At 36.9% G+C, this 23124-nt stretch overlaps 1 protein-coding gene across 1 annotated transcript in view; it reads left to right on the forward strand.

The window, feature by feature from the left end:
• The window catches only part of LOC107553828 (adhesion G-protein coupled receptor D1-like), a 51424-nt gene that overhangs the window by 4961 nt on the left and 23339 nt on the right, over positions 1-23124 (forward strand). The window contains exons 5-14 of the mRNA XM_016236136.1: positions 830-952; positions 1682-1858; positions 3193-3450; positions 8773-8843; positions 10606-10761; positions 11529-11588; positions 11840-11966; positions 13434-13541; positions 16582-16657; positions 19082-19223. Coding sequence (XP_016091622.1) covers positions 830-952; positions 1682-1858; positions 3193-3450; positions 8773-8843; positions 10606-10761; positions 11529-11588; positions 11840-11966; positions 13434-13541; positions 16582-16657; positions 19082-19223 — 1298 coding nt within the window. The remainder of the gene's footprint in view (positions 1-829; positions 953-1681; positions 1859-3192; positions 3451-8772; positions 8844-10605; positions 10762-11528; positions 11589-11839; positions 11967-13433; positions 13542-16581; positions 16658-19081; positions 19224-23124) is intronic.

Raw genomic sequence — 23124 nt, forward strand, 5'->3', positions numbered from 1 at the left:
GCTTGCTTATAGTATGTAATTTTGTAACTCAGATCTCTTTTGTGTACATTATTTGTCCTGTAGGAAACCTTTTATTCATATTTCAGTTGCCTCAGAATCTCACTCTAAAAAGCTACATTTAAGGTACTTCTGCACAATACTTCACAAAGGCATGCCGATACCTTGGATCTCACTGCATAGATGGATGTTCGGTCCTCTGTACCTCTTTATCTCTCTGCCCCCACAGTACAACTATTGTTCACTCACTCCATACTTCAGTCTGTCTCCTCTCTGTCTTCTGCCATCCACTGTGTCTTCACTGAGCACTCTTTTCCATGATCATCTCTTCTCTCAACTCATCCATTCATGAGGTGCGATGGTGCTGCGGCTCCCACTGTGATCCACAGATCCTGGCTTTTTAGGTCTAATAAAGGAGGATTTATTGAACAAAGTCAGTGCATTCAAAGAAGAAAAACTTACCATTGACAAAAAAGCAGACAATCGTGAATCATCTGCAGTTCAGTAATTCCCCAGATCCTCATAATTCAGGAGATCTACTCTTGTTTTAGAGTACTCATATTTTTACTATATGGGTGAAAGGTTAGGATTTCCTCATAAAGTCTCTAGTCAATACATCACATGAACAAATGACTTTGTTGAGCATAAAACAGCTGTCTTTCCAGTTAGACTATCAATGATTATTCACCTAAAATATTCAGGTTTCAATCTGTGCTAGATAAAAAAGGAAAGAATGATGAAGTAGGTTTGTGCATGAGATGATTATGAACTGTAATGACTTCTGAAATTCATTTCAAGTGTTATAATCTTGTTGGTTGCTCTCATCATGTAGACATTGTAGAAGGAATGGTGAATAAGGGTATCTATCTGAACGGTGATAATGGGGCCACTTTCCTTCACTTTGGCAACTATAAAGACTCCTGCATAAGTGATCCTGCTTTGTGTGGACCTGCCGGTGAGTTTTTATTGTCCTATTGTTATAGAAGTGCATGAACATCTTTATATGGTCATAGATGTATGACAGTTGAGTAATGTGTTGCTCAGGTTATACATGACATAATAAAGGCTAATGGTTCAAAATTAAGTTTATATTTCTCAAGAGCAAATATATCAGCTTACATCAAGCGCTTTGTGCGTGAAAGCTGATATCATCTGTTATTCATCTGCTCACATCAGCGCACATTCCTTTGCTCTCAAAAACAGAGAATATGTTGTATTTATATTTATTTTCCAAGGCTTGACCAAAGTAAGACTTGCAATATTGTTTGTGCGAAGCGGCCTGGATCTAATAAAGAAGCTTTTGTTTAAAGTTAGATATCAGAACGTATTGGAAAAAGAGCTTGGTTTTTGGTCGTAGCCAAAGGATTATGAAAATCAGACTTGAAAGCTTAAAGTTATTGATACATCACTCTTTGTTATTCATTTATTATTTTAAAATGTACTAATTTACATCAAATTATAATGTATTTGTAATATATTTTATGTTAAATATTATTATTAAACCTTTGTTAAAATAAAGGGAAATATAATTATTTTGAATGAATAAATGCAATTATTTTAGCATCAAATCACGGCCTAAATACTGTAAAGTACTGTATGCTGTATTATGTAGTATTTTTCTCAAAGTTTCTTTGTGTCATTGTGCTCAACACTAAAGCTTTATTTAACTCTTACTCCTGGACAGGAATAACTTTCTCCTTTTTCTGGAAAAATAATGAAGTAGATTCTCGTTTTGCGATTGCATCCGGAGGTAAAATCATCTCAAGCGGTTTCTCTGTCTACTCCAACCCTCATGGCAGATACGTGGAGTTCTACACGAGAGGAGACTCCAAGACATGGAAAGCACATATTAAACTTCCAGGTACTGTAGTTTTTAGTTGAGTGTGTGGGGGGAATTTTAGTTCAGGATGTGGAAAGGGCTTAAATGGTTTGGGGAACCATAGTATGTTGCCTTATCTTTAAAGCCAAAATAATATTTCCCATGATCTCAAAGTTTTGCTCACATGGCCTCATTTTGAAATACATTCTGGTTTGGAATTACATTTGCAGTCTAACCGTAAATATTTTGAAAATTTAGTTTTGTGCATAATTACATTGATTACATCCAGATGTCCAAAAGTACTTGAGTCGATAGGCTGCAGAATAAACTTTCTCTGTTAGACTTGACAGAGTGATTTAAATTTGTGTGAAAAGAACTGTGAAAAGAAATGGAAGTGTGAGTGAAAAAGTAGCTCAAGTCGTATCATTCAGCTGCCCGAGAAAATAATAATTTCTTTCATCTAAAATTTTTCAGTCATTTGGGGATTTGTGTCATTTCCAGAATACATCTTTAGTATCTGTAAGTGATTGTACACTACAGTTTAAAAGTTTGGGGTCAATAATATATATTTTTAAATACATCTGTGAAGAAATTAAATGCATTAAATTGTTAAAAAATTTAATTGCTGTTCTTTTGAACTTTCTGCTCATCAAAGAATCCTGAAAATATTATCAAGAGTTTCCACAAAAATATTGGTGCAACACAACTGTTTTCAGCATTGATAATAATAAGAAATATTTCTTGAGCACCAAGTCATATTAGAATGATTTCTGAAGGATCATGTGACACTGAAGACTGGAGTAATGGCTGCTGGAAATTCAGCTTTGCAATCACAGGAATACATTTTAAAATATATTAAAATAGAAAACTGTTATTTTAAATTGTAATAGTATTTCACAGTATTACTGTTTTTACTGTGTTTTGATCAAATAAATGCAGCCTTTAGGATAAAGTCAGAAAATGAACAAGATCCCCAAGTATCGTTCCTAAGACTAAAACGGGTATTACCAAAGTATAAACCAATCTTCGAAAAGAGAGATATTAAAACATTACGTACTGAGTGGGATGATGTGATGAGACATGCTCCATGTGCTATTTTATCCCTGGACAGATGAAATGAGCCATTGACAGTTCAGCTCAGAGTTTCTATATACCATGTCTTATTGGCTTCATTATAAGCTGATGAAATCCATTCCACATGCTGTCTTCAGCTCTTAGTTTCTGTTCATTTTAAACTTGTGTTTTATGGACCTAGACACTATGAGTAGATCTGGAAATAATATTACTATTATCTTTATTTCCGAACAGTCAAAACATGAAATTTGTGTATGCTTGTTTAAAACTTTCTCTCTCCTGTCATCTCTGTCTTTATCTAGGGCCCTACTGGACTCATGTTCTCTTTACATGGACCCAAACCGAGGGGTTAATGGTCTACATTAATGGGACATTCAGTGTCGGAGACCCCACAGGAAATGTTTCTCTTAACTATGGCGATCCCTATGCTGACTTGGTCATTGGCACTGGAAACACTGGGAATTACAACCACTATGCCACAGGGGCCTTTGATGAGTTTGTGATTTGGGAGAGGGCCTTGTCACCTCAGGATATCTGGATGTACTACAAAGCAGCCATTGGTAAGTTATTATGGAGCTTATTGTGACTGAAATCTGCTGTCATTATCATTTTATTTATCTATTAGTTTATTTTCTCTGTGGCAGCCTTCACTTGTCCCAACCATGTGCTTCTCTACAGTTGTCAGCCATTGCCGTTGTTGTCAGGGCTTCCCAAATTAGCTGCACTTGATCTTTGGTGTCTCTGGCTTGTCCCAACTTGCCTTTTAGCAGATGGTAGCACCCCATGCTTTTCAATATATTAAATATTCCTGGTTAATTCTGTCTTTATTCATTTGAAGTACAAGAGCAATTATGCCACTGAACAATTGAACAATAAAGCAATGCTTAAATGTATGATTGCATTAAAGGGGTGGTTGATTGCGATTTCACTTTTTTAACGTTAGTTAGTGTGTAATGTTGCTGTTTGAACATAAACAATATCTGCAAAGTTACGATGCTGAAAGTTCAATGCAGTTCACGGAGATATCGTCTTTTAAAATTATGGCAGTTTAATGCCTACAAAAACAGTTCGTAGGGACTACCTGTTTTTGACGTACCGTAAACTAGTGTGAAGGCGCACGACTCGCCGTCGCTTTACTGATAGTACTGTGTTTCTCACACATGCAAAGAGAGAGAGCGAGAGTCTTGCATACCACGCTGAATCGACGCGCTACATGTAAACCATATTCTTTGTTGTATTTTCCTGTCAAAATAACAGAGTTCATTTAGAATTATTCAGCTTTTAAGAAGAAGCAGAAGATATGCCGGTTTCTCGGCAGTGGGCGGAGCTAATGCGCGAACAGCTCTCGTTGGTTGGTGCTCATCTATTATCATCCCGGTTTTGATTTCAGCAAATCAGTTTGAGCTAACGCTGACAACGTGATTAATATTCATGAACCCAGCAGATAATAGTAGTAGTAGTAGTAGTAGTAGTATCTTTTAATAATAATTACTATTACCTATGACCAACAATATCTTAAACACCACCACCAGTCCTAAGTTCAGTTAAAATGACAAATATGCATTCATTCATGGTTACCAAGTATCAGTCTGGCGAGTAAACAAAAAATTTTACTAGCCAATGGCAATTATATTGCCAAGGTGTGCATAGAGGGTTGAATGTTCTGTGCAATCCTCTTCACCAAAATTCTCTGGGTCTCAATCGGGCTCAAATAGATAAGCAATATAGATGATGCCATTGTTTACAATACAACCGGAGCACATGCCGCTGAGGTGAGGGGAGGGACTCGTAGAGGCGCACTAGAGGTGGTTTAACCAATCACAACACACTGGACCAGCTAACCAATCTGAGCCCATTGCGTATTTCTGAGGGAGGGGCTTCATAAAAGCAGGAAATGATCAGTGCGTTTATAGGAAAAGGGACAGAGCAGTGTGGAATAAAGGTAAATTATGTGAAAAATTATGCGTTTTTTTAAAAACGAAGCATTACCACATGTAAAACTGCACCCCATAAACACAATCAAGACTAGAAAAAAAACAGTCAAACACCCCTTTAAAGTGTTATTTTTAATATTTTTGTGTTCAAAAGTTTGGGGTCAGTAAGATTTTTTTAATCAGCAAGGATGCATTAATTTAATCAAAATTAACAGTGAACATACATTACTTATAATGTTACAAAAGATTTTTATTTCAGATGTATGCTTTCCATTCATTAAAGAATCTTTTTTAAAAAACTTGTTTACATCATGGTCTCCAGAAAATTAGGCAGCACAACTGTTTTCAGTACTGAAAAAATAAGACATGTTTTGTAAGCTTCAAATCAGCAATATTAGAATGATTTCTGAAGGATCATGTAACACTGAAGACTGAATTAATGTGTTGCCATTATAGGAATAAATTACATTTTAAAATATGTTAAAATAGAACGCATTTTTTAATTGTAATTATATTCCCCAATATTACTGTTTTACTGTATTTTTGATCAAATAAATGCAAATGCAAGTAAAGTCTTGGTGAGCATAAGAAACTACTTTCAAAAACACTTAAAAAAAACACAAAAAAAAACCTTTCCAATCCCAAACATTTGAATGGTAAATCATCTAGATTAATACAAAGCAAAAACGTGTACTTTTAAGTGCCATTGGTGGAGATCATGGCTAAAAGTTGGATTTCAGAATGTTCTTTTGACTGTATGGATAAGAAACATCTGTGATGGTGCCGCTTTGCTTTTTTGCCATTATTGGAGTTATTACCCTGCATGCAGGTTATTATAGAGAGGAAAAAGCATTTGAAGACAATTTCCTTCAGAGACACTGGCCCACATTCCACCAGTCCTCAAACAAACCACATTGAAACGCACTGTTGAAATACCATTATATGTTTGTATGTGTTCTTGAAGGCAGTTTTGTTGGCTTTGTTCGTAACTGCGCATATCTTTACCTTATATGTATGTGGCGGCGGGATGAGTTTTATATCAGGGTTTTCTTTTAAACTGCAAGTGTTTGGAGACTCATTTGGGCAGCCGGTTGAAGTTTCTTGCAGGCAAGATGTCTTCAGTGTGGCAAAGACAAATTTAAGCTCCAAGAAGGCTACAAATGGTTTCCATCTTCATCAGTATCAGAGAGCAGACCCAGTGAGGTCTTTAACACCTGGAGACTATCCGTTAGCATTCCCATTAATCTCAATGCCATTTGGCAAATGCCCACCATAATGGTGTAGTTACAGAATCTGCCAGCAAGGGCTAACAGGGCCGTGCTAATTAGACCAACCTTGACCTTTTAGACCAGACAGCACAAAAAGCTTGAAGTCATGCCTTCCATTACCATATGAAGAAGATTATATTTTCTTCCAAAACTAATAAAAGAAAATTACATTAAGTACAATAGTGGACTGGTCATCTGGAAGGTCAAACCCGTAGTGATGCATTTTCATTATTTTTGTCTGTTTTCTAGTAAATATATATATATATATATATATATATATATATATATATATATATATATATATTTAAACATCCTTAACACAAGATATATTTATATATTTAGTAAAATTGGCTATATATATATATATATATATATATATATATATTTAAACATCCTTAAAACAAGATATATTTACTGGAGAAGTAAAATTGGCAAATCGCTTTTTCTTCCTCTTTTAAGCACAAAGTGTTTCTCAAACAGTAATATCCAAAAATAAATACATTGGGTCCAGTGTAATAAAAGCATCTGCATGAATGTGAAATGTAAAACCATGCTAAAATTCAATACCATCTCCATTACCTTAATTTTAAAATACATTTATATCTCAACAATTTTGTTTCTCAAGTAAATTATTTAAACTTTTATGGTGCAGCTTTACAATTTAGTTCCATAAAACATCCATACTGGCACTTTAACAAATATGGATCCATGTCTCTTTTAAAGAGGGATAATAGTGATTATGTAGGTTGATGTTGGCACTCTAGAGGAGGTATTGGCCACCACTTTAGAAACAGTGAAATATATCCTCTCACAGCGCTGATTGTTAGCCCCTGTTAGGGATGAAGACCTTTTGTTAATGATAAAAAAAACATGTTGTTGTTGAAGAAGAGAAAATCTACTGTTGTTTTGCACATATCCAGCTGTAATAGGCTCTAATGAGGGGCATAGTACAGAGTCATTAGAGAGCTGCTTTGCCAGGGGCCCTATAAACCAGCTTCACTGCAACCGACATGTGCTTTCGGGGAAAGGTATCACATGTGCCTTTCCAGCAGGTGTGAACTGTTTGTTCCGTGAGATGAAGAGTACTTGTTCAGAGCTCTTTAGATCATGGCTTCTGTGCATAGCTTTGATGTCATATTATTACAGCATTCAATTTTTTCAATTATCCTATTATGCTTTTTTTTTTTTTAAAGGGGTCATATGATGCAATTTCAAATTTTCCTTTCTCTTTGGAGTGTTACAAGCTGTTTGTGCATAGATAAGATCCCTAAAGTTGCAAAGACTAAAGTCTCAAACCCAAAGAGACATTCTTTATAAAAGTTAAGACTTGCCCACGCCCTCCTAAAACGCCTCGTTTAAACACGCCCCCACATGTCTACGTCACTGTGTGGGAAGATTTGCATAACACCGCCCAAATGTTCTTGCAAAGAAAGAAGGCTGAACTTTTATTCTCGCTGGAGTATTGTTGTTGCCGCCATGTGGTAAAGACGCTGTGTGAAAGCGAAACTACTTTGTTTGGTCTTCCAAAAGAGGACGATATCCGCTTCGTCATGCCTAGAGCTGATCCGTGCTGGTCGCTGAGGAAATACATCAACTTCGCGCTGATCGCCGGATCGGCTTTCACTGTGGACGAAGCGGAGTCCAGCCCGGGGTCGTCACATGTGGTTGCCGCAAGCCCGCCGGCCGCCGCTCACTCAAGCCCACCGTGTGTGACGCTGTGTGTTTCGTTGTGAAAACAAAAACTACTTTGTTTGGCCGTCCAAAAGAGGACACAACTCGAAATCAGTGGTTAAGTTGTATTTACAACACTGTTCCAGAACAGTTCAACCCAAATATTCAGATGTGTGCAGCGCATTTTATGGAGGACTGTTTCCTGAACCGGCAGCACAAAGGCTGTTTCTATAAAGTGGGGCAGTTCCAACTTTGCAAGGACAGTCTGGCGCTTCTGACTCACAGTCTGTAAGTAAGTTTTTTATATTTAAAGAATTTGCCACTGACGATTCAAACGCGAGTTTTGAGCAGTGTAGAGTAGTGCTTGTTGGTTGTCGTTTCTCCGATCACAAATACAGACATGGTTTTATGTTTACGCGGCGCGATACGCAACACAACGCGTAAAAAGACAGTATAAGTCATTATAATAAGTTATTATGTCCACACTGGATGCAATAAATGCCTCGTTTGAAATGGGTTTTATTGGTGTTGTCTCATCGCGCCGGGACACGGCATCACTGTATGTTAAGGGGCGTAACATTTCCGTCACACGCTTGAGGTATTCGGCCAATCACAACGCACTGGATAGCTGGCCAATCAGCATACACCTCGCTTTTCAGAACGATTAAAAATCGACACGTTTCAGAAAGGCAGGGCATAGAGGAGAAACAATAATGTACAGTATGTGGAAAATAATGTGTTTTTTGAACCTTAAACTGCATAAACACATTGCATTACACCAAATTCACAACATAATGTTCTTTTAAGCAACGTCATATGACCCCTTTAAACTATCCTATACCTATTTAATTATTCTTATTTATTTATTATATTTTTATTGAAATAAATGAAAATTATTTTATCAAATAAATGTTAGAAATATAAAAAATATATATACATACATTTAATTATATTTATTATTCGTGTCTGTTTTCTTTGCACAGTATTTAATTTATTTTTGTCACCACAGGTGAGAATGTGATGTCCACCTTCCCAACCGAAGCATCCATCAGTGTCACTGCTGCAGATACTCAGTTAAAGGTAAATTCTTCTGACCTGAGGTCACCCATTGCTCTTACTGAATCTGTTTCTGTGAGTCAGGACTGTAGTCTCCCAGATCAGAGGAGTGTAGAAAGATAACCACAGAAATACAACTTCATCACACATTACTCCAAATTCCAGGGTTATCTAAGAGATTTCACATGGCGGGAACACTCATTACAATATTCCCAAAAAACACTGAAACTTTCAGGGCAGTCATTTTGTTTGACTAATGTACGTAAATGCAAACACATCTGTAATGAGGGTAAGCACTAACCTGTCTAGCTTCTCTCGCAGCGAAAGTAAGAAATAAGTACTTGCGGTGAATTCACCAGTATCTAATTACGAAAACATGTTTGTCGTTGGTTTCTGTTAGTTTGATTAATTGAGTTCACTGAAATGAGCACAAGTACAAGGTGGGATTTCTCACTCATCAGCCTTAATCAAAACCGTCCCAGCCTGGCTAGATTAACTGCAATGAAGTCTTTAAGTTTTTATTTTTTAAGAGTTTATTTAAGCAAAATAACAACTAAAAATCCCCCAAAATACACTTCATAACCCTTGAAGGTTACTTATGTGATTTATTTATATGTCATTACTGTCTGCTAATTGCAAAAAAAAATTATAATAATTCTAACAGGTTCCTGAGTCAGTGTTATTTTTGTATCACTGATGTGCTATTATGGTTTTTGCTAATGTTTTGAATTAGATTATATTTTTATTATTTCTTTTTCATTTAAATTTTAAAGTTTTAAAAGTTTTTATCATTTGTATCATGAAGTGTAAAAACATATTGAGCTGGGATACGGGAAAGTATTAAACTTATTGACATTTACTGAAATAACTGCACACCTTTAAGATCTTCGGCGTAAATGTGAGCATATGGAGAGCAGCAGTCACCGAGAGCAATACACTCATTCTGTTGACTTCATTTGAATGCTTGTAAATTAAGTTGGCCATTCAAGACACTGACATGTTCTCTAAAGGCTCTCAGCAGTGTTTGACACACCTCCTTTTACAGGCCCTCAATCTGTCTGCTCAGATTCTTCTCTGCGCAGTAATTAAATGGAGTGGATGAATGCAGACAAACACACACACACACACACACACACAACAGGGCCTCCCAGACTACACTTCACACACCCTTGGATGATTAGGTGTTATGAAGCCAATGCAGACATCGCTCTGGGACCATCTGTGTGCGTATAGACGCACACACCCTTGGCAGACTTACAAGAGCACAGCAGGAAATGAGGTGGAGGCCGAAGCTGTAAACAAACAAATTCAGCTCTTTTGGAACTATTGTTTCCCCCCAGACTCTGAGGAAATGGAAATTAATCAGAGATTGAGCATTCGCACAAATGACAACACTGGCTGTTATTGAGTAAGGAGGTCAAGTAGAAGAGAAGATTTTCCGTAATGGCCTCTTATAGGGTATGGATGAAAAATAAGACTTTAAACAACTAGTTTGGAGCTTCTTTCTTTGGAAAGTTCAAGTAAGACCGGCATTCAGCTTTGCTGTTGACATTGACATTCACAAATCCCATGAGAATGAGATTTAATTAAATAATTTCAGCTGTTCTGTAAGCGCCAGTTATTCTGATGCTTGTTGTTGAAATGATTCTATTAAATTATGGGAAACCAAAAGAACGCCTTTATATTTTGAATGTCAAGTCCAAGCCACACAGAGCCATTACATGTGATTGTGGGTAATTTTATGGAGTGCTGTTGACACATATCCACTTTTTTGTGTGTGTTACAGAGAACCACAGAGATGCCCCGACCTGCCTCCACAAACCTGACAGAGGAAGTTCAGAGACTTCAGGACCCCATGCGGTTACAAACGCTAGACCTCCTTCAGTCATTTAACCTTCCAAACAAGACTATACCTCAGGAAACAGCCAACAATCTTACACAGGTAAAGATAGGAAGTTTAAGGATTTTGGAAATCATAATGGAACATAGAGGTATAAGAAAATAAATATTTCAGAATCTGCACTATTTTTAGGTCACTAATAGGTGAAATAAGTACATTTGTGACATGAATTGTATGATTATTTTTTACAGACAGGCATGCTTCTGTTAAAGCACAAAATGCTCTTTGGAACATCTTCAATACAATTGAATGTTACCTTTTCGATCCATATTTCAATAAAATGATTATGCTTTTATCATTTGTCTATCATTTGTCATGGAAACATTTGTATTAACTTATAAAAATACACTACACATTTTTTTAAGATAAACTACCATACAAAATGTTTTTTTTAATTAAAGAAATAATGCTTTTTAGCAAGGACAAATTTAATTAATTAGTAGTGACAGTAAATAATTTTTTTATGGTATTTTAAATAAACACTGTTCTTTTGAACTTTCTATTCATCAAAAAAAACTCAAAAGATCAAAACATCTCAAAAAATGAATTGCAGCATTTCAGCATCAATGTTTTCAGCACTGATGATGATAAAAAAGTTTCTTGAGCAGCAAATCATTATATTAGAATGATTTCTGAAAAATCATATGACACTTAAAGCTGAAGTAATGGCTGCTAAAAATTCAGGTTTGCATCATAAAAATAAATTACATTTTAATGTATATTACAGCAGAAAACTTATTTTAAAGTTTAATAATATTTTGTAATATTACTGTTTTTAACTATGCTTTATTCTGCCCTGCATGTTTTAGTCTCTACTGAAGAGCGTGGATGAGGTCATAACTACCAGCGACTGGAGAGAAAATGATGAGGTACGTTTAATGGATAGATTGATGATTGGAAAGATATAAAGATTCTATCAGTCCATTCATTCATAAGTAGGTCCAGATGAATCTGCAGACTTTTTTTGAATTCTGAAAGAATTCAAACATGGTAAAATGTCTTAAATGGAGCTGAAGGTACTACACACTTATTAGTAGCTGAAAGAATCATCTGGTTCTTATTTGTATAACCTCAATGATTCGTAATATACTTTGGACTTGTCTTTTGTCATGGTAAACAGTGGAGTCCAGTGGTCAATGGGCTGGTGGAAACGGTGGATAAAGTGATGGTGCATATGGCCTCCAAGCTTCGGTCCAGCCCAAACGCAGTGGCTCCTCTGGCTATAGGGGGCAAGAGCTCTGTAGCGGGTCAGTACACACTCCAAAACACTTCTTCAAACTTCCATTTCCAGAATATCAGTTCTTAGAAATTCACACTTCCTCCCCTTCCTCTACATACATGACTGGCTTGAAGTACGTGGAGTATGTCCAAGTATGCTCACAGGGGGACGTGTACCTAATCCATATGCATGAATGCAGCATACCGGGTGTGAAACATGAAACATGACTTGAAAAAGCTAAATAGCCATATGTTGCAGCTGCTTTTTATTGTGTTTTATTACTACATCTCCTGTTTTTTATACAGTGTAACATATATGAGAAACAGTTGGTACAAAATTCATTTTTAATGATTTTAAATAGTCAGAAGTGCCCCTAGGTTACGAATCACACAAAAATCTGCATGTCTATCATGTCTGAAAAAACGTAACATGAAATGAATTAGATATGGGTCGTAACATCTCTTGATCTGCTCTGTTCAGATTCAAAATGATAAGTCTTGCTGAAGTCTCAATTCTGAATCAGGCCCTCTGAGATTCCACGCTTTAGAGTCAACTCTGTCTCTGATCCTCCTTTTGCTATGATAAGACTTGTGTGTGAGAAGCAGAGGTCGCTTGAGAAAACTTTTTGGGTTGCATGAGATATTATTGAACTTCAATGTTACAGTCAGTGAATGAAGCATAAATAAATGCAAGATCACAGATGAAAAAAAGAACAAGAGATGATTGAGAAAAGACTTCCCATAATATTATTTGGATGGCGCCCTGCAATAGCTTTGGCACGATACCAACTTTTAATAGAATATACTGTACCAGTAGTTTACAGATAATTTCACAATTCTCTGTGTGAGTTTTAATATCACTAGAAAAGTGAATATGCTGTTTATCCTTTATTTTAAGTTAAACTGTTCACCTCTTATGTTTGGTGAAAAATACAGTAAAATTATTGTGAAAAAACAGTTGTTATGCTTAATATTTTTTTGGAAACCATGATACATTATTTCAGGATTATTTGATGATTTGATACATTTATTTCAAATTGAAATCATTCCTAATATTATAAATGTCTTTGCTGTCATTTTTAAAACAATTCAATGTAGCTTTCAAGTATTTATTTCAATTATGTAAAAATTGTTTCAAGTTATTCAGACAATTATTCAGAACATTACGGCCTGTAATAAAAATAAGTTGCAAATTACAAGCAACAGAGCTAATATACAGCTGAAGTAAACAGTGTTGACCGTGTTTATATTAAAACCTCACAAATATTTGCACCAAAATGTGCACACATGTAGCCGCTTGTCACAGAGTAATGTATGTGAGATTTTGTAACAAGCTGCCTTTCAGATGGTGCACAGTTTCCAAATACATTCAGAACTCAGTACCACTGACTTGGTACCAAAATGCCGGTCTTTTTGACATTCTTGGAAGTGATGCAATATCAAAGCAACAGCATACTTACTTTGAACAATGACCCATCTTTTTTTTATGTGTCTAGATTACTCTCTGATGAAGATCCCTCAGAACTACAATCTGCAAAGCTACCGGTTCCCCACACAAGGGAAGAGTTACATCTCAGTACCAGGAGAGGCCCTCACAATGCAGTGTGAGTAACCCTAAAATCTGGCGTTGATCCACGTCCTGGGGTCTCATTTATAAAACTCTTCGTTAATTTAATTCTAAAAGTTTTCATGTGTCATGTGTAAAAACCATGTGTACGCCAGAACCTGCGCACTAACCTACGGACTATAATGATATTTGTGCCATACACATTAAATGTTATTGCAAAAAAATATCCAGTATCCTTGTTATGTTTTATAATAAATATATGAAAATATCCATAAAAACAAAACAGCTGAAAATAGTTCTCAGATATATTTTAGAATAGAGTTTATCTCATTCTTTTACACAGGCCAAATAGTATTTCAGTTGTTTTAAACAATTAAAATTTAATTAAATATATGCAGTTTTGCTGATAAGGTGAACATTTTGAGTGGAAACAGATAGGCCTATATTTATCGCAGTGTAAATACAATTGTATGACTCGGCGCATGACAGTATTTTAAAAAGGAAATGTGCAAATCTTACCGTTTTCTTCTAGTTGTATCCTTCAAATACAGTGGTATTTTTCATAATGTTGGGGAGATGCCTTCACATGACATCAACACCACCATGCAGATGCGGTTGTACAGTAAACTATTATCATTGGTCCTATTCAAACCAGAGAATGGACCGTTCGACCACCGAATTCAGCAGTTCACCATAATATCGAAGTAATTGCGCATCATTGATCATTGTTCTCGCTAAAAATATTTTCTCGTATCATAAGATCTGCAGTTTAGTTTAAATATGAATTATTGGGCACCTACAGTATAGCACTCCTCGCTGTTATTAAAACAGGAAAACTGATCGAGCGCATCCACTATATGTCTAAATTCATATTTTTTTTAACTTCTGCGTATTGACTTTGTAATTTCAGTGCTTATCTCCATTAATGAGAGTTGAATATTTAATGCAAATACATATCAAAGTGAAAACAGAGTTTAAAATCTTTTACTTCATTACTTTTTTCACTCAAAAAGAGTTTGTACGCATGGTCTAGAATGTCCGTACGGTTCATACATATTTACGGCAAGTTTATTTCTTATAAATCAGGATATGTGCATGGAAAATTGCTTACGCATATTTATATGCCCATTTTGTGCGTACGCAACATTTATAAATGAGACCCCAGATCCTGCAGTTTTATGTTAATGAATGTTTATTACTGGAGTTGGCACATTTTATTTGATTTGATTTAGTGAGTTCACTGTACCAGAGTGAAGGTTTTCCTGTGCCGCCCTGGAGAACAGTGGCTGTCTATGTCGCCAATGCTGTCCACTACTAGCTAATGGGATAAATCATGCTTAAAGTAGCAAACTTTAATGCTTTTCCACTCTCTTAACCACAATTTAGCCGTAATGGGCACAATGGAACAAACAAAACCTGGACTGGAGCATAGAAATATGAAATGGGATGGATTGCTAAACAAACTGCCAATCATATTTTATTTTTTGAATAGAACGTTGTTGTTCTGAATCATTCCTACCCATGTGCGCGCACACACTTCTCATTGCTTTTGGACACCTCAGGCTGGGGTGAAAGAACACATTGTTTTCATAAGAGGAGGATGAGGGACATTTATTTGTTATCTGTTTATTTGTTGTTTATGGCTGAAGAGGACAATGCAATCAACTCTGATGACTTCCTGCTGCTCTCTGACGAAAACTGCCAATCACACAAGTCCCTCAAGGAGAGTTTCATTAAAAACAGAGAAAGTGTGTGCATTTGCCTTCTTTTTTATGTGTAAATGCGAGCAATAGTTGAAGAGTGAGTGTTGCAATGTTTCCCATGTGGTGGCGTTAATTATGAGGGCATTAAATGTTTTGTTTGTTTGACAGCGTTTTGGGGTCAGCTCCCCTCGGCTCCTCTGGCACAGTGCTGAACCTGAGCCCCGCTCTGTTCATTATAAACAGTTTTAATAATCTATTAAAGCGCTATTATCAAAAATGGCACATAAACGCTAGCACTGGCATTAACGTGCCACTGAACTGCTTCTCCTGTGCAGCCGGACATATGGTACACTTCATTATCAGAACCTAGCAGAGCTTTTATACGCCAATTATAGACCGCAAGAGAAGGAGCGCATTGAAACGCTCTGTATTTCCGCTGGACCAAGTTTCTTTTGGTCTTAATAAAAACATTTGTAGAAAGATTTTGCCCATTGATTTGTGAGGTTATTGGCCCAGAGTTCATCTGAAACCCAACTCAGAGGAGTTAGTTGGGACACATATTGCATATTCGGTCCGTTAACACCTGTAAAAACACTAATAAGTTGCAACAGTTCTCAGCATGTTTCACAATAACAAAAACTGCGAATAACAAAAAAGGTTTATTCTAAATTACTAAAACTGAAATAAAAAATAAAAACTAGATGAAGATAACTTATAGAAGATAAATATAGATAAATAGAAATAAAAAATAATACAAAATGAGAAAAGCACATAATACAACTATTGAAACCAAAACTAAAATTAAAATATAAAATACATTTTTAATTATGTTTATTTAAATAATATTTACATTTTAAATATTTATTTTGTGTGGGGAAACTGCTTGCTCTTTTTTTATACTAAAAATGATACTTTAATCCCAATCATAATGTAAGTTATTTATACTATAAATTGTGCGGCTCTAATTCAAACCCTGATGAAATGATATTGCCATATCCAATGGTCCACAACAGTTATTTTACTGTTATTGAGGTTATTTACACAAATTCTTCAATCAAATTATGATAGCAATGATTGTGTTTTCATGTGAATACTGAAGTTGAACTCAAAGGGAAATGGCCCTGTGTGTTTATCATTAGTAGAGTGTAACATATTTCTCCCTCACACACGAGGTGGTCCCTCATTGTGCTCTACTTGCATGTGTGTGTGAACACACATCGTTCCCATTAGAGCTACAGAGAGAGGACTGCATGCAGTGTCTGTGATAATGAGTCTATCCTCTCTGTGCATTTCAACGGCAGCCCAACACATTCTTCAACACACGCATGCATCTGTGTGATCAAATGTTAATACTTTTGTATGTTTCCCCTGCAGCTCAGACCATGATCGTGGGACTTTTCTACCACAAAATGCACAACTACTACAGAAAAATCAGCCCTCTACAAACAAGGTAAAGTGTTTGTGTGTGTGTGTTTCCTGCTGTACATCATGTTCTTGCGAGCATGTCTTTATCACTCTGGTTCTCTCTCATCTGGGCCTCTGCGTCTGATACTCCCAGCCATTAAGTTGGCTGATAACACTCTCTTTCCATCTTAACACAGCCATGATCAGTACTTATCTCATTTTTTTTTTTTAACACAGCACTGGAACTCAGCTGGCCTTTTTTATGTAACTTAACTGGCCACCAGAGCTGAGAGATGATGCAGGGTAAATTCTTTATTTAAACCTTAATGAAGTGAGTGACGTGACATGTGGCCAAGTATGGTGACCCATACTCAGAATTAGTGCTCTGCATTTACCCATCCAAAGTGCACACACACAGCAGTGAACACACACAAACCGTGAACACACACCCGGAGCAGTGAGCAGCCAATGCTGCGGCGCCCGGGGAGCAGTTGGGGGTTCGGTGCCTTGCTCAAGGGCACCTCAGTCATGGTATTGAAGGTGGGAGAGAGCGCTGTACATTCACTCCCCCCACCTACAATTCCTGCCGGTACGAGACTCGAACCCACAACCTTTGGGTTATGAGTCCGACTCTCTAACCATTAGGCCACGAACATTAATGAACATTAATTAAACATTTAAACATTAATGAGAACCCAAAATTAAGTCAATACAAATGTTATATGTGCTATCAACTATATAGTGTCCCAGACAGACTGTCAGTTTGTGCATTTTTGGTGTGTTACATCCTTACACCAGTAGGTGGCGACAAGAGACTGTCTTTATAAGTGAGTCGGTGAATCATTCATTCATCTGATTTGTTCAAAAACACTGCTTCATGTAGCAAGGAAACAAGTGAGTGAATGCATCCGAAAATTGCACAATTCACAAATGTAAAAAACAGTATGTGGAAAGAGTATTACTGCTGCTTAGAAACAATCTTTATTGTATAAAGCGCTATAAAAATAAATGTGGCTTGACTTAAAAACACTGATTCATTCATTAAGGAACAAGTAAGTGAGTCACTGAGTCATTAGCTCAACAGATACATTTAGAAACATTGATTAACGCAGGAACAAAACAAACGCCACTACTGTTGCTCTGAGATGCTGAACAGTTGATTCTGCTGTGACTTAGTCCCAATCCCAATTCTACTTTTTACCCCTTCCCCTTCCCCTACCCCTCTGCCTACCCCTTCCTCTTGTCCCTTGAAACAGAATGTCAAGGGGTAGGGGTGAAAATATGTCCCTAAGAATTGGGACACCACTACTATACATCACACGTCATCATACGTTGTCTAGCTCCTACAATACACACACACCTATGCTGGTGTGCATTAGAGCCTTTAATTACCATTCTATATTAATGTGCTGCTTACTGACACACACACACACACACACACACACACACACACATATCAGAGATCGCACAGCTCTCACATCCAGGAGCAAAGAAACTTGTCAACGGTGCCCCACGACTTTTATTAATAACAGTTTAAATACTGAATCGCTACATTATATTTTCCAGCAACGAGAGGATAAAAGCACTGTTTTTGAAGTAAACTCACTCTAAAAAGATAAACGCAGAGACGCGCATACACGCAACTTTCAGCTCTCTTTCTCTCGAATTGGCAATATTTGAGAAAAGGGTTCAGCCATTTCTAATTATTGGGGGGACTAGCCCTCCTCAATGTCTACGGTGGTTATTGCCCTGATCAGACATTAAAATATGTTGTGGCACTATCGTGCAGTCTGTAATGATATGACGTTAGCAAACTTAAGCGATTTTTTGCAAACATTTCTTTGAGTAACATGACCGTAAATATGAACTCACGATTGAATGTAACATAAAACAAATTACTTTTCGTTAAAATTTTTATTAATGCCAAAAATGCTTACATTTATGTGTCTTTTTATTCGCTCAGGTAGCCATGTTGCTTGACATGAAGCCGGTTTACGCTGAGATAATTCATAGGCCTACCCCTTCGTTTGAAGTGTGGTCCTGAAAAATCTTTGTTTGAAGGGCTATCTGGCCCTTCCCCTAACCCTACCCCTCCAACCAAAAGAGAATCGAGACACCCCTACCCCTTCACATGAATGCGTGAAACGGAGGGGTAGCGGAAAGGGGAAGGGCTAAGGGGTAGAATTGGGATTGGGCCTTAGTTTGAAACAATTTTCATTGGGAAGGCAAAAACAGACAATGTAATTGAATAATGTAACTGCCAGTAATTACCTCGTTTAATGAACTGTTCTATAAAAACAAAACCACAATCTTGCTGTATTTCTGTTTTGATATGATTATTGTTATCTTAATATTATCATTACTTGTTTCTTTGCAGATAACTGTCATTAGCATAAGTTTCTTTGCTCATTATGTAGAATTTGTACAGTAGTTTGAAGGGTAGACAATAACCGACTGTCCATCTCTGCAGGATAAATGAGGCAGTGGATTTTAAAGATCATAAGATCCAAATGGCCAGTCATCTTATTTCTCTGAAGGTGGAACCGTCACCTGCCCTGTCATTCAACCTGTCCACTGAGCCACTGATCCGGATCGTCCTCGCACATCAGCTGGTAGGAGAACATCAATCCTCACCTCATTTTGTTGATTTTGGCTTTCAGTCAGGAGTGTGGGTGCTTGTGTGTGTTTGTGTGTATTACAGGTATTTAGTACATTTGGAAAATTATTATATTTAAAGAATTGTATTTTGCTTGACGAAGGTGCCAAGAAATATTGTGCACTATAATGGCTTTAGGATCAAGCAGAAAATTCTACCAACCATTTCATTTAGCAGTGAGCTGAACAAACACACTCACACTCATCAACCAACATCTGGCCTTCAGTTAATCAGTTAGACCGAATGTAATTAACATAATAAATTCATATTTATGACCCAATCTGGCCTGGCAGATTCAGAACCAAGCCGGTCGCACAAAGTAAATTTCCCGAGAAGAGAAGACATGAACAACAGAAAAGAAGAAATGTGGTTTTTGCACACAAAAATATTCTCACAGCTTCATAAAATTAAGGTTGAACCACAGATGTCACATGGACTATTTTAACAATGTCCTTACTAGCAATGTCACGATACCAAAAATCTAGTAGTCTGTACCGATACCACTAAAAATACACGATACTCGATACCAAGTCGATACCACGGGGGAAAAAATAACAATAATACTTAAACATTAGTGGCACTTGGCCTTCAAATAACACACACACACATACCTATACTCTAAATGCAAGCATTAGTTTAAATTCACTGACATACTGGCAGGCCGAAAATATTTTTTTAAACAATTAACATAAACAATTATTTAAACCAGTAATATTAGCCAATAATGTTAATAAGAATAATCAGCGGGATGCTACACAATGAATGAACAAGGTCAGTAACTTTATGTGTGTGCGTGATCATGCGCAGCGCTCGTGCTTTCAGAGCTGCGTACTCTCATTTAAATCTAACACAATCATATTCATATATCGTCGCCATCTTCCACGTGTAGTATTTCTGTGTGCTTGTTGTAGGCATTTTTTCTTCTTTACCCTTTGAGGTCCGACTGAAACACTTCCAGACGTATGCTCTGCCTGCCCCCATCAGTTCCGGAAGAATTGCAGCCTCGCTAGTCGCTACCTTCGGTACCATCGGTGCTTACGCTACTGAAGAAAAACAAGTACAGGCAGGATTTTAAAATGTTTATACCGATTTGGTACCATAGTATTGGTTCTCGTGACATCTCCTAGTCCTACTACCTTTCTGGGCCTTGAACGTGTCAGTTACGTTGCTGTCTATGCAGGGTCAGAAAGCTCTCTATCTTATTTTGTGTTCCAAATATGATCAAAGGTTTTACAGGTTCGGAACAGCTCGAGGGTAAGTAATTCATGACAATTTTCATTTTTGGGTGAACTAGAGACTGATGAGATTTCTAACGTATCCCCACACATTTCAGGCCATCTGTGACAGTGTATTCTGAACATTGAGGTTTGATTGATACATAGATTTCTTCTGAGACTTTTGTCTAACCAGAATCATCCCTTTATGTTTCTTAAATGGAACAGAAATGTTTCTTAATATGTTGGAGGAAAACTTTCAAAGACCACTTTTTTTTGCTGCCGTGTTTGTGGTTTTGTCTTTCGGTGAGCCGTGTTACACAAGAACCCCAGAGTTCAAAACTGCCAGGACTAACCATGGAAATCCATTTTGGTTTGCATCATCCCTTGCGCTCATTTTTTTTTTTTCAGCTCTGAAACATTGAGAGCTTTGCGCCAAAAGAAAAGTGGTTCTGAACGCTGGAACCATAAGCTTTGAGGTCTTTTGAGAAGGGAAAGATGATTTGGTTTAACAAGGAGCTTATTTGGCGTGTGTGCGCAGATGCTACAACTCAGTCGAGAATGCATCTGTCTGCCAAATTTCCATGGGAAACCCATCAAAAATGGATACAGATGGCATGTAGACAAGTTAACCAATACAGCATGTTTTTGGAGAGTTTTTGAAAAAACAGCAAGGAGTTCACCGTAGCATTGGATTTCACACACCACGTTACACACGTTATTCATCAGCTAACCCACATTTGACAGCTCACCATGCTCTTGACCATTACATAAGATCTTCTAACCTTTGCAGTCTGTCATAATAACCCTGCTAAACAATGACTTTTTCATTAAATAAACAAGAAACTCATATACAGCGTAATTCCCTCAAAGAAAAAAATATTTAAATGAGCAGTCGTTTCTTTTTTCATTGTTCTTATTTAAAGCATTTTTAGAGCCTTCTAAATCAAAACCATGCTGGCATGCATGTAACTATAGAGACGTTTGTTTTGCTGGCTTTTTATGGTTTTGTGAGAGATGTTTATTTCAGTGATGTTTGTTGATGGAAATGTGTCTTTGTACAAAGACCATTATGCTAAATGAAAGGAGCCTGCTAAAAGAGTAAATCCAGAAACATGCTTAAAGGGGTAGTTCACCCAAAAAGGAAAGTTGTCATCATTTACTCAACCTCTCCACTTGTTCCAAACCTTTTATGACTTTCTTTCCTCTGCTGAACACAAAAGAAGATATTTTGAAGAATGTTGATAACCAAACAGTTGACAGTAGCCATTGACTTCCATTGTTTTGTTTCCTTTTTTTTTTATCTTTGCATGTCCCTGCTACATATTATTTTCATTTCCTTTGGTCATAGTTTGAGTGATGGTCTAATTAATCTGGGGACACAGGCTTCCTGTGTGTGGGACTGTCCAGAACAGAGGCATTAGTGTCAGGCTAGTGTTTCATGAGTAATGTGTGTGAGCTGAATCACCAGATCAATAATCTGTCACTGCATCTGTGATGGAGTACAGTGATAAGACTGTTTAAGTTAATGGTCTCTGTGTTGTGTTTTAGCCAATGTCTTGTTAGGTAGAATGATTCAACAATGGTTAAACATTAGAGAATTAATTATAAGTTGTCTGTGGTTTTTTTCGAGGGTGCCGCTGCTTCTCACTGTAAATTTCCCCTCTGATCAGAGCGAGACTTGTGTTGGTTTGTTGCCTTTGAACTACACTATAGAACTACACTACATATTTTCAGCTGTTCAAGGAGTAGTTTTGTCAACTGTTTGGAAGCCCTTTATAATTAATTTAATTTTGGATCATGTCCAACAGACACTGTTCAGGTGCATTTCTTTGCAATAAACACTAACATGCAGTTTGGGGTCTGTAAATGTATTTATTTATTTATTTTTAATTTGTTTCTTTTTATAAATCCTTCTAAAAAATGTTTCTTTGTTCACTATGGCTGCATTTATTTGATAAAAACTTACTAAACCCTAAACTATAAAGACAGCAACAATCCAGCAACTATAAGCAGCAATTACCTCATCTCTCTTCTCCTTTTCTTCCCTCTCCACTCCTCACCTGTCTCGTCTCTCACTGCTGGATCACATGGCACTAGGTGAACAAATGGAAAGAGTGATTTCATGAGGAATGCTGGCGATGCTCAGTGTTGAAATCAAGAGGATTAAAAAAAGATTTCTGACAAGCTCTCGCTGCCTTTACAACCTAATAAAGCTTCAGCGGAGCGGACACGAAACAGAGACGCCACGCATACTGAGTGTGAGCGCAGGTCTGTCGTGCTGTGTGTGAGCGTGTACTTGCACTCATATGTTTACGCTAACCAAAGACGTTACTTGAGGCTGTTTATTCATTTTAATACAATTAACCTCCAAATCCGACGTGTATATGAAGCAGCCTGGACTGGCTTAATGTAATCATCCATTGTGTTCATGTGACTGTGGTTTTGTGTCCAGTAAAGATGTTTATGGGTGAATTACAGAACCACAAGCAGTTTTTTGTCCAGAAAATATTTCCGATGTGGTTCAAATATAATCAGAGGTTCACACAGCACTAATGGCATTACAACTTATAAAAAAATCTCACCAAGTCTGACACACATTTTGATTGATGACTTTTGTTGTCTACATACAGGTGCATCTCA

This window comes from Sinocyclocheilus grahami, unplaced genomic scaffold, assembly GCF_001515645.1.
Source record: "Sinocyclocheilus grahami isolate Dianchi unplaced genomic scaffold, SAMN03320097.WGS_v1.1 scaffold482.1, whole genome shotgun sequence".
NCBI lineage: Eukaryota > Metazoa > Chordata > Actinopteri > Cypriniformes > Cyprinidae > Sinocyclocheilus > Sinocyclocheilus grahami.